This window comes from Thunnus albacares, chromosome 13 (assembly GCF_914725855.1).
Source record: "Thunnus albacares chromosome 13, fThuAlb1.1, whole genome shotgun sequence".
In the NCBI taxonomy this organism is placed as follows: domain Eukaryota; kingdom Metazoa; phylum Chordata; class Actinopteri; order Scombriformes; family Scombridae; genus Thunnus; species Thunnus albacares.
In genome coordinates, this window is record NC_058118.1 from 1771456 (window position 1) to 1787980 (window position 16525).

The 16525-nt window shown below is 39.4% G+C and overlaps 1 protein-coding gene across 21 annotated transcripts in view; it reads left to right on the forward strand.

Moving 5' to 3' along the window:
• dlg2 (discs, large homolog 2 (Drosophila)) overlaps positions 1-16525 on the forward strand; it is a 182547-nt gene that overhangs the window by 150664 nt on the left and 15358 nt on the right. For 12 of the 21 annotated variants that reach the window (XM_044369687.1, XM_044369686.1, XM_044369692.1 and 9 more), the window contains 5 exons: positions 3923-3982; positions 5190-5345; positions 10655-10811; positions 13422-13524; positions 15601-15645. In XM_044369687.1, the coding sequence (XP_044225622.1) occupies positions 3923-3982; positions 5190-5345; positions 10655-10811; positions 13422-13524; positions 15601-15645 (521 nt within the window). The remainder of the gene's footprint in view (positions 1-3922; positions 3983-5189; positions 5346-10654; positions 10812-13421; positions 13525-15600; positions 15646-16525) is intronic. The other 9 variants (XM_044369691.1, XM_044369694.1, XM_044369709.1 and 6 more) reach the window with 5 other exon arrangements.

The following is a 16525-nucleotide window of genomic DNA, read 5'->3' on the forward strand; positions in this document are numbered from 1 at the left end:
CTTTTTAGCCCTGAGGGGATGCAACATAACATTCTGATCAAATTTACAAAAACACATATTTATAAAATAGAGGCCATTTGAAAACCACTGGTCTACTGTTGTCCTGTATCTTTGTTGTGTTGTGTTGTGTAGTGTTGTGTCGTGTTGTGCTGTGTCGTGTTGTCTGGTGTTGTGTTGCTGAATGTCTCTTTTTATGATTTGTTTCTGGATAATATGTCACTTAGTGTGATTATGACGCACACCCGCAAACCACTGAAGCATCAAGTAATCAAACACAGCAGGGCCATAGTACTTTCATTGTGTTTTGCTGTTGCTGTTGGTACAAGCTGTTGTCTCAAAAGTCTTTGGTAATGTTGCTTATCATGGGAAATTATGTTGTTATAGCAAAGGTTACTTAAGGCCCAGCCGCAGTACCATGACAGTAAAATACATTTGCAGAATGACGAGGCTGAATTGTGACGTTCAGAGAAAGAGTGTATCCGTCTGTCTTGGCTGTTTCTGTGGTATAGATGTGGCATCAGCAGCAGAGACGGATGTTGTCATCCTGTTTCACTGGTGATTTGTTATTTATTTCTCTGGCATCTGTTAAGTTTTTGGGTTGTTAGAAACCAACCATAAAAAAACAGGATATGATTGTAGCTGACATATGGCACATACCCACTGTTGGAACTTAGCATGTCCAGGAGCTGATATTAAACCTGACAAATCATTTGTCACATCTCCATGTAAAGGCGATGTTCACTGCTACAACCATTATTTTTGTAAAGCAGTGCTGGAAAGTGACAGAAACTGCATGTTGAGCAAACCCAGAGGTTTATGTGTGTATTAACCAAAGGCATAAATTAAACAACACCAGAGGGTTTCACAGCATTTGGGAGAGCTGTGCCCAGCAGTGCTGCAAAAACTTTTTGAATACTTTTTCATTTCGAGTGTTTTTTATTGACACATTCCCTCTCCTTTTTGGTTCTTTATTCTAGTCAATTGTTGTGTTTTCTCTCTGTCTTATTCCTTTTCCTCATATACATCTACCTGTTTGATTTTCAGTCACATCTCACTGAAAACTGCTCCCAGTCCAAACAGCAGAAAGCTTAAGATGTCTTACTGGAATGAGTCACAGCCAAACATTAGTAGTTCCCCACCTCAGCTGCCCTAACACCTAATCCCAGAGCAAGCTGCCAGAAGGCTCAGGACCAAGTGGGCCAAATTTCCTATCTAGTCAAATCTATAAAGCTTTTGTCTTCCTGCTCACCAAATGGTGAGCCCGAATGTAGATGTTCCCCCTGCTGCTCATCAAACAGGTTAGGTCTGAGTGGCAGTCTCACCTACAGTAGTCTTATTTATTGGTTATATGTCACAGTAATTGAAGAATGACTGACCAAAGCAGATTTCTAGGCAGCACAACAACAAAAGTGTTATATATCACAGTGAAGAAATGAATTTATACACTCTATAACGCTTCTGTGTTAGATTAGATCATTGTTGCGTGCTGTAGCAAGAATTATTTTGTGTTGCCATATTGCATTTGCTGGTGGAGGAATATTGCAGTAGAGTGATAACAAAAGCTCATTTCAGAGGATAACTGAAGGACCCCTATGTTAAGCTTTGTTGAGTGAAGGATTAGTCCTCCATTCTCTTTGGAGTTAAGAGGTTTACTATTTGCTCTTGGCCAAGGTGCATCCCTAATAGCCTTTGAGATTACCATGCTGACTGTAAGTTTAGCACTGTGACAGTAGCTCATGTCACTCTTGTTCATAGTGTTCTATACATACAGTCAGAAGACACAGTGTGGATACTAACAATCCTCATGGATCTCAGCCTTCTGTAATAACAGATAATGCATCTCCAGTAAGCTTCATATGTATGAAGATAACGTGTCATTTGTGGGTTTAGCTTCATTCATTTAATCACTTTACATGTGAAAAGTTGTTCTCACTTATGCTGTGTTTACCACTACTGCTACTCATAGTCATTTGAAGCCAAGCATGTCATGTACTGAATGAAGTCCTCTACTACAAGGAAGACAAAATAAACTAGATAGGAAGTAAAGAGTGGTAATATGTATGGTTTGCAGATTTTCAGTAATGCTGACAATTAAAATACTCTTATGGCATATACCAGTTATCATTTATTTACTGGAACCTACTGAGTAAAAATTAGTTCTATCACTGATATAGTGTGAAGTTCAAATATTAGGTAGTGTATGGCTGTCCAGGTTCTTATGAGGCTCATTACATTGTTTTCAGTTATTTTCACCTTATTGCCTGACTTTTGAAACTTCCTCTTTTAACGGAAAAGCTGTGTCATCTGATGACGTTGAAAATCAGAAGTGTTTATGACTGTTTGAATGGCACATGAAAGCTACTGTAGTTTCAAACGTTTGAACACATAAACTTGACTGAGTTAAAGGCTAATAAATAAAAGAAAAAGAGAGATGAACCTTGCCCCCACAGGCCAGCTGTGCAGTCCTCTTCCAGACTCCAAATGGCACCTATGGGTCCTTACAAGGTCACTGAATTTTGGTCTGATCTGGACTGACTGGTTGCCTCAGCTCAGCTCACTGCAATATGAATGATTCAGCAAGAGAAACAAAGCCAAATGTCCAGACTCTCCGCCTTCTGTATCTCACCAGTTGACCATTATTGAGAGTACAAGCACACAGTCAGGAATCCAAAGTGAAATAACAGCTGGTACAAAAACGGTGGCATGTATTTGACCACATGCTCCAGTAAAATATGACATCATTGAAATTTCTCATCTCTGACCTTTAACATGCCTTAAGCTTCAACCCTGCAGCCTTCTCAGTCATCGCTTTCATGCTGTCTGAAGAAAACACTGTGCAAGCAGATGAAGTGACCTCATTTTGTTTAGTGTCCTAAGACATTCACACTCATTCTTTCTTTGATAGTACTGTCATGTTGATCAGTCATGTGGAAATATGATTAGTGAAACACCCTTGCCTGAAGGGCAGCTCATATCACCAGATGCAGTGGAGGGTAAACCCGCCCAAACTCTATTTAGCTCCTTCTTTCAGGCTTTATAAGTGCAATTTATTTCTTCAGATGGATAACAGTGTGGCTGTTATGATGATGATAGCAGATAGCTTTAGGTCTACATTTCCTTCCTCAGTGACAGTCAGCTGGTAGGGATGGAGCTGCTTGGTGAAGATGTTTTTATGTTTGCATCCTGTTCAAACAGTCGGTCAGAGAGATGGAAAGTAAAAGGAGGATGGAGAAGAGAGACTTGTAGGGGTGATGTTGTGCTGCAGTATGCTAAAGGCAGGCCAAACAGTGACATCACAAGTCTAGTGCATCCAACACTGTGTATGTGCGTGACTATGAATGAGCTAGTGTATAGGCAAGACCTAGAGTACAGTATATCCATCTACTCCAATCTTGTCTACAAAAGTATGATTACTAGCTTCACATCAGCACACACACAGACACACACTCACACACACACACACAGATCAGTGTCACAAATACACACTTACGCATAAATAATTCCTTTCTAAACTCACATACTGTACTGTATGCTCCAGTTAACACACTTGAATTCAGCTCAGTTCACATGCACACACTCAAGAGTTCACTGAATATTTATCCAACAATATGAATTTGAGTGTTTGCAGCAGATGAGCACTTCCTCTCCATGCAGGCTGATCGTGTGTGAGCTTACACACTGATGTGTCGTGATCATGTTGTTGATGACTCTATAAATCCCTGACATGGGCAATTCACTTCAGTACTTTCAAGGACGTGGTTTGTCTGTTTTCAGTTGTTTTGTTCTCTGTAGCATGCCTCAACGTGATTCTTTGATCAGTGTTTTCATGTATAAATGTGAATTTAAATAGCGTTTTATTTTATTACACAATGATGGTCATCAGAGGTTGGTTATCAAAGGTTTACTTTTTCCATCCCATTAGAAATCCCTCGCTAGATGATGGGGAGGGTCACAGATTTGAGTCCCAGCACTTCCAGTTGAGGTGAGAGATTTAGTGTCACCCACAGCACTGCATGCTTTTGCATGTCCGTCACCCCATATCGCATAGTTTGTGTCACAAGGAAATCACTGGACATAGAAATGAATCCATGACACTTTTTATTGCATGAGCCTCTTTATTTTGTTTTGGATGCCTGACCGAGAGTTATGAAGAATGTTTGTTCGTTGAATGTTTTGTGCCTATGTTGCCTTGTAAACCTTCTCCGCACAGATCATAAGAAGTTCTCCATGATTGTGTTCAATACAGATTATTTCATGTTCACATAAGCTGATCACCAGATTTTTTAAAGTTTGTTCTTAAAGGAGTGTCTCCAATAGAGTGTGCTAACATGCTAACATACAGATAATCACAGTATATACTGAGTCATTATGGGCTCTTAACATTATCCATAGTATGGAGATAAATCTCCTTTTCTAACCTAAATGCTGTATCAACACGTATACTTATCTTATATGTACATTTATATTATTCAGTGGCACAATATTCCCTTAACCTGTGAAGTACATGACTTTAAGAGCTATTGCAGTATCGAGCTGCATAAATGTTCATATCAGAAATTACATTACTTAAAAATCATCAAAGCTTTAGATGTGAATAAATGTTAATACCACTACCTCATGTGAAATGAGTTTAATGATGACCATGTGCTGAAACAATTACAGTATTCCAATAATCGCTTAATCAAAAGCAAAACATGTATTGTCAACTATTTTTATAATGAATTAGTTATTGAAGTAATTTATCAAGCAACATTCTCTGGTTTCAGTTTCTCAGATGTGAAGGTTTGCTGCTTGTCTCATGGTAAAGGGATGATCTTCAGGTTTTAGACAATTAGTTAGTTGATTGATTTAGACAATCAATTAGTTGATCAAGAAAACAAAACAAACTGTTTTTTTAATATATTGATATATCATATTGACAATGAAAACAATTTAAGTGTCTTTTCTTTTTAAGATGTAAAGCATGCCAACCCTCTGACTTCTGTGTGTGTTTTGACCAGCGAGAACCATATATCATAGTAGCTCCTCCTGCTCTTTATACCATATCTCATACTGCTTTATCCCTATAATTCTTTCCTTCTTTCATCTGTGTGCCTCCATCATCTTTTTATTCCTTTTCCTTCATCTCTCCCCCCACCCCCCCTCTCTGGACACTAACCTCTCTGCTCTTGTCTCTCACTCCACTGTAGGCCTCCTGAGCCAGTTTACAGCACTGTGAACAAACTATGTGACAAAGCACCCTCCCCCCGACACTATTCCCCAGTGGAGTGCGACAAAAGCCTCCTCCACTCCATCCCCCTCCCAAACTATCACTTAGGCCTGTTCCCTGACTCGGACATCACCAGGTACTTTCCACCACCACCATCACTACGTCTCTGCACTCCACCACTGTGCCCCATCCCACCATATAAGTAGCTTGCTATGTTACCGTCTCGTCCTTAATTACCACCTGGCTTTCTCTCATGCATTCAGTCGCTTGCTTCCTCCTTTGAGCCCCCGGCAACCACGTCTTGGTCTTGATTTCTCAAACCAGCATGCCTTTCTTCCCTCTTTCCTCACTCTCTTCAGGGCTCTGAATTAGCAAGAGCATCCTTGCCTTATCTCCCACCAACACATTGACGGTTTTATCAAAGATTGGCTCACAATATAGACAGAGGAACTCACAAAAGACAAATGTGTTGGAATAAGGTGGGGCATGTAAGAATTAGAAACAATCTGAAACAAATTCAGCACTATACATTTTTAGCCACTGTGCTATATATCTGGCTGTAGGTCTAAATTAGGTCTACATCCTATCTACAGAAGGTAATCCACAGTACTTGAATTCTGGTATGTGGATAATGTGCTTCCTTGCAGGGAAAGTCTTTAGGTGCTTTCCATTCCGCTAATTATGCTACTTGCTTCTCCGTCTGCCAGCCTGTGACGGGAAATTCTTGATGATGGCTGATCGAGTACTACCATCATCAAGCATGTTCCAATCAATTAAATGTATCAAAGCTGAGAGAAGTCTTCCAGAGGAGCACAGAGGGAGGAGCCACAGGTGTTCCCTATGAGGACGTTTTCTATCAGATGACAACACCCCTACAATCAGAAAGTTTAGTGATTGGTCAGCTGATCTAATGGGCCAATAAAGGAATGGCTAGGCTGCTGTGGAAAAAGAAGCTTTTCTGTAATGTTAATATTATTGCATGATTGCAATACTGTAGCTTGAGGAAACTACTTGTGGAAACAGGAATAACATTATTCATGTTTATGCATAAAGTAATTATCATCTTCTACTTTTCTTAGTTTCCGTTCCAAGAGTAACTTTGCTCTTTCAGGAAAAAATGAGAACCGAATATTTGTCCCCTACAGCTGCACAGTTGTGGTTATTATAAGTCCTATAACATCAGCTGGAGCCTGAAAAGAACAGATTTACTGTACCTGCAGCCTTTCACAGACACATTATAGATTTTTCATTTATAGCTGTTTTTATTGCTGCAGTAGATCTCTAATCAGTGTTAGAGCAGCAGTCATTAGGCTTCAGGTGTTTGTCTTTAACACTGTAACTTAATCATTTCTTAAGATTTTTGGATTTTTTCCTTTTTTATTTGATAGTTAGAACACTGAAAAATACAGGAAGCAGGGGGAGAGAGAGGAGTTTGACATGCAATGAAGGTTGGTGGCTAGAATGGAATCATGGACATTGTTGTTATGTGGTGTTAGGCTTAAGCAGTAGGCTAGTGGGGCGCTCCAACTTTATTTCTACATCATTTCTACACATTGTAGGACAGATGAGAAGCATCATGGGTGATGACGCTGGAGTGAGCAAGGATGTCCCATTTGGTGAATACAGTCCCTCCATCCTCACGAGTCTTCCTCACATCTCTCTCTCAACCCCTCATTGGTGGAGCTAAACATGAGAGGGAGGCAGGAAGCCATGTTAGTCAAATGGAAAGCACCCAAAATGATGAATTAATTTGGTCATAAGTTGAGGCTGTTGCATGCTGCCAGGGTGACATGTGACCTCTTCTGTTGTAGTTAGTTGCTTTTACTAACCCCATAATGTAACCTTTAACCAGTGCCTGACCCCAACAACCTCTCTGTATATATAAAAATGCCGTTATATATTTTATAAAATATAATGTAAAATATTAAATAGGGGAATTTGTGTGCCGGGGCTTGTTGCTGTCTGTCATTGTTCAAACAGACTTTTTTATTGCTCTGCTTGTGCTGAAAGAAACAAAAATACGTTTTACTGTTTAACCTTTGCTCAGCTGATAGGTTTCCTGGTTTGAATGCTGTTACCATGGTAGCGCAGTTCATTCACTGGTTCATTTTAGTCTCGAGTGAATAGGAGTAAGAATGAGTTATAAGTGCATATTCCCAAAGATTGATCCAGTATGCAGTGAATCATATCTCTGGGACTGTGGGCAACCAAAGGTGCACTGAAGGGTCATGAAACAAGGAGCCTGTATTTACAACTTTAAAATTGAGTCATTCAGTAGCTGAGCTGATCTCTGAGTAAAGCCTAGTTGAGTTTACAATGAACTGTGGCGGTGAATTAGATGAGCAACCACCTTGTAAAGGTCTTCTTTTGTTAAAAGTGTTTTGCCATGGAGGCTAATTTTAGAAATAATGTATTCTTCTCTTTATCTCATCAATACTTGAAACTGATAGGATTATTATTAATGTATTGTAAATGTAATGTGACATGTAGAGCTGACATCCATAGCTCTAGTTTGATTTCATTCTGATTATTTTATATAACAACAGAATATTTTATGCAGGACTTTGGACCTCCCACGTTCACAAGTCTAAATCTGTTATCAAAGATTGACACATGGCAAACACACAGACCTGCTGATATCTGACATACTGTAGTTTTACTGCAGTGTGTTGGGAGGTGCATGTTTAGATGGTGAAATAAGTCATTCAGTAGTAGTAGAAATAATAGTAGTGTGCACAATTTTGGTTTTCATGAAAGATCAGTTTGATAGCAATGTAAAAAAGATGTTTTGGTGTACTTTTAAAACAAGAATTGATAGATTTCTAATGCTGTGGCTACATACAACCCCCTCAATCAATGATAGATGCTTGTTGTCTTTCTGAGTTTTTCCTTATTTGAATCGGTCCAGTGTTGTACAGATTGTAAACCTCTCTGAGGGAATTGTCTTTGTGATTTTAGACTATATAAATAAAACTGACTTAACCTCTCTTCTTTCACCTCAAACAGTGAGAGTTTTGAGTGAGTGACTGGTTTTTCTATGTTGTGATGTGTGTGTTCATAGAGCAGCTCACAGCTTATGTATTATTGTTCATATCTGGACTGGTTGTATGAGCTGGAGATAGTTGAGCAGTTGTTACAGATCTTTATGGCTTTGCCTGAGTATCTCTCACTGCGACAGTGCTGGAATTAGAGGATAATTATCCAAGTTGTGGATCAGAAGGTTTTAGTACCATGCTATTGTTCCAGAGTCTCACATCCTGGCTGCCTGGCTGTGTTTTAGTGGGGATGTAGTGTAGATATAAACAAGAAAAGTTAGTAGTTTTAAACATCAATTCACAAGAATTCTTAAATTCTCGGATGACTTTGCTTCAACAAGCTGTAGAATATCATATCAGCCAGATTGTAATGGAACTCATCTGAGAGGTTGATTATGGGGAGACTGTGGCCTCATCGTAGACATGATGTCTGTATTCATTGAATTTCTATCATAAAACCACTTGGAACCCAATTTCCCCCCAGGGATCAATAACGTATTTCTAATTCTGATTCTGATTCTGTATTCCAAACACCAAACTCCTCAGAAGACACACTTTCAAACACACAGGATCAGGTTTTCTTTTTTTCAACAAAACAAATCCATTTAATCCAAAACAGCACAATACACAATCATCATCCAGTTGAAGCTAATGCTACAGTAACTCTGTACCTTAGATGTACAACTTCACCTGCACACATTAAGTCTCTCTGCAAATGCAATACACAGATTATTTTCCAGACTTTAAAAATGTCTGTAACATAATGAAGCTGTATAACTTTAAGTCTTGTTTTTCAATGATTTATGTTTCTAATGTTCCATGATTAATCATGCGTTTACAGCAGGGGGCTGATTGTGTGTCTTATGTGAACCATGCCACTATAATAAACAGTCCTTATAATCACAACAGCAGCAAACCAGTCTCAGAAGACTGGTTTTCAATTGAATCAGATCACAGACAATGTGTTAGACATGACATACAGACGAACAAGAAACAATTCTCTCCACATTAAGTCTCTTCTTCTCTTTCATGAGAGATGTATTCTGCCCCACAGCAGCTTTCTACAAACTCTTATCTATTTATAACTTTGACAAAATGTCAATTCATTCTGCAGGGCATCCAAACAGCATTGCTGCGTGATCAGAAGATGTTATTTGTCAAAAACTTACATGGTTGCAAGGATGGTTGAAAATGACAGAGGGAAGATTGGAATCAGGGTGTCTCTGCTCTGTTAGAAATGCCTAAATGTATGCAAATCAGCAGTCAGCCTGGTGTTGGAGGCTGCTTTTATTATGCCTAACGTCAAGGTTAGAGTCCATAGAGAGGTTGCTGTCACTGACTACAAAATATATTACAGTTTAGCATAGAACATCATGTGTTTATACATAACACCAGCTTGTTTAGTCAATTTAGAATACAGTTAAATTAAGTCTGTGATGTGTCTTTAATGGACAGTGAACAGGAGGCTTACTCTGCTCACATTGTATGGCGTACTGACACCAGTAGTGTAGTTTTCCTGTGCCATATTTGAAAGATTTTAATCTTCATGTGTTTAACTTTGAAATAGGCAATAGATGGTCTACAGAGAACACACATCTGTACCTCTAAAACACCTCAATTAAAAAGACCTTTGGTGCCTAATGATATGCTTTGCTGCCTTATGAACTTGTAATTTATATATTGACCAGCAGGTGGCAGCATGCTGCTAACGTTCATGATGACATTAATGTGCTTGGTCATCCTCAGGAAGGATAATGTGTTGGTGCTCTTAGATATGTCACTAAATAGCAAATATTTTTGTGCAGAACTGCAAAATAGTTGAAATTCAGTGTTTAATTAAATAGATATTCCTTCTGTTGGACAGCGACAAAGAGTGACTACCGTCATCATACAGTAGGTTTCACCCATACCATTGCCTCTCCATGCACACTGTAAGTAGTTCTGACATTCAGCACCACACAAGAAAAATGTGTTAATATTGAGGTGCCAGGAACACAAAATACTATAACCCTGTAGGGAGCTGGTGTCCTTTTGTTTATGTTTGTGCACATCGTATACATGTATCTGTGTGTGTGTGTGTGTGTGTGTGTGTGAGAGAGAGAGAGAGAGAGAGAGAGAAAGCAAACCAGTGTGTGTGTGTGTGTGTGTGTGTGTGTGTGTGTAAGCATGTGACGAGATTCCTTTTCCGTCAGAACTGAATTGGGGACAAGTGATCCTAAGTAGAGCACCATCCCCCTGTGGAGCTCCAGCAGTCTTTGAGCTCTGTTGCCTGAGCAAAAGCATCACTGAGGCTTTTGTCGAAGTACTGCGCGATTGTTGTCCACCTCTCTGTCCTCCACTATCCTGAGCTGAGGATGCTGAGACCCACTGACTCCCCTGAGCTGATGTACTATCTGAACTGTCTGTACAGGGAACCCAGGAAGGTCGTGCTCCACAAAGGCTCCACAGGCCTGGGTTTCAACATCGTAGGCGGTGAAGATGGCGAGGGCATCTTTGTCTCCTTCATCCTGGCTGGAGGGCCCGCTGATCTGAGTGGAGAGCTGCGGCGAGGCGACCAGATCTTATCGGTGAGTGCACGAGAGAAAGATGCAAGAAACACACCCATGTTGGAAACATGTAAAAGAGTTGTGAGATTAGAAATCATGATGTGTAAATTTGCATGTCATCATCTGGATTTTGAGTTTTTTCCTTGTGTGTTATAGAGATGTGTGGCCTAGAGATTTAATGTGTATTAATAGACTATAATAACTCCAAATACTTCAGCTTATTTTTGAATGTCTTCTTACCTGTTACATACTGCAAATCTTTATATCAAAAGTGATTTGAAAAAAGAAAGATGGAAACTAATTAAAGGAGGGCTATGCAGCCTCACTGCAGCTACAGATCTGATTTCAAAATGGTTGTCTTGTGTTAAACCTGTGTGTTCTCAGCATATTAATAGAGAGTGTAATAGTCCTACTGGCCTAGATTCATGTTCAGAGCCAGATAGTAACAACCTGGTTGTGGTTTTTTTCTGTTTTGGTTTTGGTTTTTGTTCTAGTAAAACATAATCGCTGCAGTATTTCTATAAATATACCTGCAGAGAGGTTTGGTGTGTCTGTGGTAGTTAAGAGTGAGTTAACTTAACGCAGGTCTTGTTAAATGATAAGGTTTTCAGATCCAGTTTCTCACTGCATGCCATTAACTTTTAACATCACTGTACTTATGTATGAATCACAGATGACCTGTAGAGGAGTTTTTTACACCTGCACATTCAGGTCCAGTATCTATTAATAAAGTCGCCTGTGATATGTGTATCATAATGCTACATGTCCCTTCTATAAAGGGCCTGAAAATCCAGGTAAGATTTCCTCAAAGATTCTGACTGATGGCCAAAGTCTGGTGGTCATCCAGTCTGTAAAGAGTATGGGTGTGATGTCAGCATGTGCAGATGTTACACTCTCTTCCCTCTGAGTGGCAAACAGTCTGCATTTGCATTGTGTTTTCAAAGAGCAAAACAAATGGAAGATATATTAACTATGCTCACCCAGGTCTCACAACACTGCAGAATGCTCCTACTAGATTTTTTAAAATTACATTTAGAAAAAACCCCACAACTTTTCAAGCCTGGATTGGCCCTTCATCAGATACAGAGGTGTCAAAAATACCTCTGTGTGTTGTACTCTGCACAATTTTTGGACTCAGCACCTGAACAAGGTGTATGTTAACTAATCAGAGTTTTCTGACTTTCATAAAGCACCCTCATAGTGAGTGTAGTTTTTCATCATGTAAAATGTAATTGAGAATTACTTAAAGTGATCACCTGACTTTCTATTCCTAGAATAATTGCAACATTAAGATAAATCCATATTACATATTACGTATACATATATGTTCATTTTGATTGTTCAATTCAAATATGATTGAAAGATTTCCAAAGGTTTCCAGTCTCCATCAGAGATGATTTTCTTTCTGATGTCTTTGTCCTCTGATTTATGCAGTTTGGGCACTCCACGCCACATTTAAGCTTCTTAAAAATGCTAGATTGGAAGATGATACCTAATTGTGAATAAGGTTTGCATAAGTCCAGCCTCTTTAAAAACATATTCCATCTTGAGAAAAACTGCTCCCCTTGTTTAATGAACTCAGCAGCATTAACAAACAGGGAGGCTTTCACACCAATAAATAATAAATATCAACGTATGTATGATGATTGACTGAGATAATGAACAGATTACACAGTGGGAAGTAGCTGGGAGGAAGTCAAGTGTTCTGCCTCATTATAGCTAATTGTAATAGGTTGCCTCCCACACTAATACCACACTGTGCAACAGATTACACTGTCTCATTTAATTGTGGTGTTATGGTATTGTATAGCCTGCAGATTGTTGCAGTAAATCAACATGGCACTGTCTGCCACTTAATTTGTGTCCAATCAGCACATCAGTCTACCTTGATGAAAGCAGACAGTTAACATTCAAACAGTGGCCTGGTTTTAAGTCTAACAATAACTTCCTCTGTCTCTCCCCTCCTATTGAGTATATCTGCTCATATCCAGCATGGCTCTTTTTACACTCACACCTCGGGCTGTTTGGTCTGTTGCCATTGTTCAGGTTCCTGACACTGAAACAGCACACCAAATGTTAAGGAAGAGGTGTTTAAGAACTGAGCTGGAAAACTGTGTTTATCCTCTTTAGTGAAAAAAACCTTCTTTTGATAATGTGAGAAGTTGGAACACTTGTATGCTATTTTAATTTAAGTTGAAGAGGCAGAGAAAAATATTTGTAGTCAATGTCCTGAAAACATGAGAATTGAATTCATCGATGGAATCTTAACTGTGTCACAGGAAGCTCATGGTGTAACTGTCCTGCTCATAGACAGTTGCTTATTTATGAGAGTACTAAATTTGAGATGTTTTAAGATGTGAAAGATGTTCTTGCATATTTCTGGAAGCTAATGTTTATGGTTGGCAACTTGTCTCAGCAAGAACATGGGAGACAGAGTGAGAGAGAGAGCTACAGTATTGATTTGCATGGAACATCATGTGAGGTAGTGATTTTTTTTCAGTTAATCCCTAATCAGTCATTCTGACAAGAGGCCTCAGTGAAAATCCTTTATTTATATTGTCCTCAACCTCATTGTACTTTGTTCAGTACAACAGAAAAATAATCCTTTGTATTGCCTTGTTGTTCACACAGGTGAATGGCATTGACCTACGAGGAGCCACACATGAACAAGCAGCAGCAGCACTGAAAGGAGCAGGACAGGTGGTCACCATCATCGCCCAGTACAGACCAGAAGGTGAGTCAGCACAAACAAGCTACTGCACAAACACAAGAAGCTCATGGTGTAAACATCCTGTTCAACAGCTGGAACATTCACAGGACAGTGCTTAAGCAGGTCTTCTCTACCCACTGAGCAATTCCACTTTATGTTTCTTTTCATTAACTTTATTCACACATCACTATCAAACACGTGTTTAAGCTCTGTTGGAGAGTTACAATAAAAGCATCCCCACAGAAGTCTCCATTTGCATTCTGTATGGTGTTAACTCAGAAGAGGAGAAAGCAAAACAGTCAGTTCTGTGGGCAGAACACAGAAAAAAACAACAAACCTACAAATGAGTGACAGCTTCACCAGCCTGCCAGCCTCAGCAGTGGAGGTGGGGTTTCTATGTAGGCTGAGAAGAGAGCAAGACAGGGTCCTCACTGGTCGTCAAGTTAGATGCTAGCTGGACAATTGTACCAACTCATAGTTGAGACAGGAAGATAATGCAAGCTCCCTTCTCATTTCATGTTTGGTTTGTCATTTTTAAATCCCAAGGCTTGTTTTTGTCCCTTCACCCCACCTGACTGCAAGAATTTAGACTCAGAGGATTCTAGCACTAAATTGACTGTTACACGATTCTCTTATGATTGAGATTTGAGTTAAAAGTGCCTTTTGGAGTTTTTGACCACTAGTAGTTCTATAGAGTCATGTTTTTACATATGGAGCCCTGTTTTGTTAAATTGGGATGTATATGTTTGTGCATGCAGGTGATGTAATACTCATCCCTGACAATAGTTTCACACTATTCCACTGATCTTCAGGTGGCGGTAATGCACCACAGCAATGCACCAACAAAGTGAGGAAGAAGACTGCTGGCTAGTAAACATGGATGTAAACAATGCAGGTTTCAAACATTTAAGAAAAATCCACTGTGCATATGTTTTATGGAGAATGCAATGCATTAGACACCTTTTAGGCCTAAAGAATACACACAATTAATTTTGGTGATTAACACTGAATGTAAACTCCACCAGGCACCTTTAGGGTCAAGGTGACACTTAAACTGAGCTTACAGTCGCAGCTGTTTTTCACATGGTTATACACAGAAAGTGTTCCCCTCAGCACAAAATATCATCATGAATCATCAGTTATCTGCAAAAATTGTTTTGGTTCAGGCTGCCTCTCGGAATCTCCCCTGTTTACTTAATGGATGCTAATGGAACCGTTTTCCCAGACATCGATTCTAGCTTGAGAATGATAACTGTGAGAATTGTGAATGTTGAATAACTGGAAGTTTAATCTACTGACACAAAGTCTGATACATAGTAATTGGTATTATCTGATTAAACAAACAACATTCTGCTTGTAAATGAGTGGTTTCTTTGTCCTGTTGCATCAGCCTGTACATTGTAACAACCCCCCATCAACCAAAGACTGTCTGACATGTTTCTGTCATTAACATATAATGCATCAGACAGCTTTGACTGGTAACATGCCTCCTCTGATTAAGGTCAACAGCAGCGGTATCTACTTGAGGGCTGTGGAGGCAGTGACTCAGCCAAAGACCTCTCAATGTCTCAGAGGTGCCAAACTCACAAACTGTCCAGCCCCTTATACCAAGAGCTGTTTGTCACACAAGTATCTACATCATGGTTATTTTCTCTCAGATCTTCATCCAAACATTAAAGAAGGCAAAAGCTTTCTCTTTTGAGTCAAAGTTCTGTTATACATGTCTTGATTTATGCTGAATAGTTGGCAACAAGTGACTCCAGAGACTGGTCACTTGAAAATTGGTGTTAGATTGCTTTTGCCTCTCAAACATGACCAGTTTTAAGAAATTTTGAGAGCTGATGCTGAAAGCAAAGTTTTCTATGCAGAGGTTTGGACTGACTTAGCTCTGTCTCACAAGAGACTGTTCAATAATGCAGCATAGATCAATAAAGAAGCAAATCAACTTGTCATCAAGTTCAATCTGAAGACCTCTTCAGAGTCTTCTAACTCATCTTTTCCACTTCGTCTCCTTGTTCCAGTCTGAGATGACATCTTACAGCGGTCTAACTGGACTCTAAACCCCTCTGAGACTAACTACTTTCTTTTCTTACCCATCAGAACTTGCTCTATGCTCACCGCGACGGGCTCCTTCTCCAGCACCAGGTTTGTGCCAATGGCACCTGTGGCTGCTCTGAGCATTAGCATCATTCACTGAGAGTCACTGAGTGAATGCGATCACAGACAGTCTCTTCACTCCTATTCACCAAGCATTTGACCCACTGAAGCACACCTGATCCTTACCTCTCCCAACCTGTTTGACTCTCAGTCCTCAACTGCACATGCACTGTTTCAACCCTCCTGACTTTGCCTTTTGTTCCTGTGCTCCCAGGTCGTGACCCTTCAAACACTGTCCTTTCTCCTTCCCCTTTGAGAATCTATTTGAAATGATGCTTTCTTTTTTTTTTTTACATCTGGTGTGTTTTCCATCCCATAGTTAGCCATCACTCACTATTGTAGTGCAGCTCATTTAGTTTCAGTTTTGTGCATAATGTTTAGTTCAGCTGTCAACAGTTTTCATCGCAAGCTGTTCCAACAAAAGCAGATAAAACTAAAGTATCTTTGGATTATCCAGAGTAAGCAGGATGTTGTTTCTTGAAGAGGCATTGCTGTTGATTTTTGAAGTGAAATTTGTGGGCAAATGAAATCTCGTTCACCTCCACTGTACTGGTGTGGTGACAAAAATGTCATCAGTAAATATCTCAAAACCTCAAAATCTGTGAATTTTAAGAGTTGTATGTGCACTATGTTTAACTCTCTCAAGCATAGCATCACATGTAAATGTCAGCAGGCTACTGAATGTTAGTGGGTTTTAAAAAGTAGGCTACTTAAAGGCCCAATATGTAACTTTATGTGTTAAAATGTCTAATAACTACTAGACCTATGTTATATATTTTGTTGAGTTGTATACTTACATTATACATAATACATACACATACATAAACTGATTTTTTATCCAGTTTTAAGCCACATTTTTTCAATACAC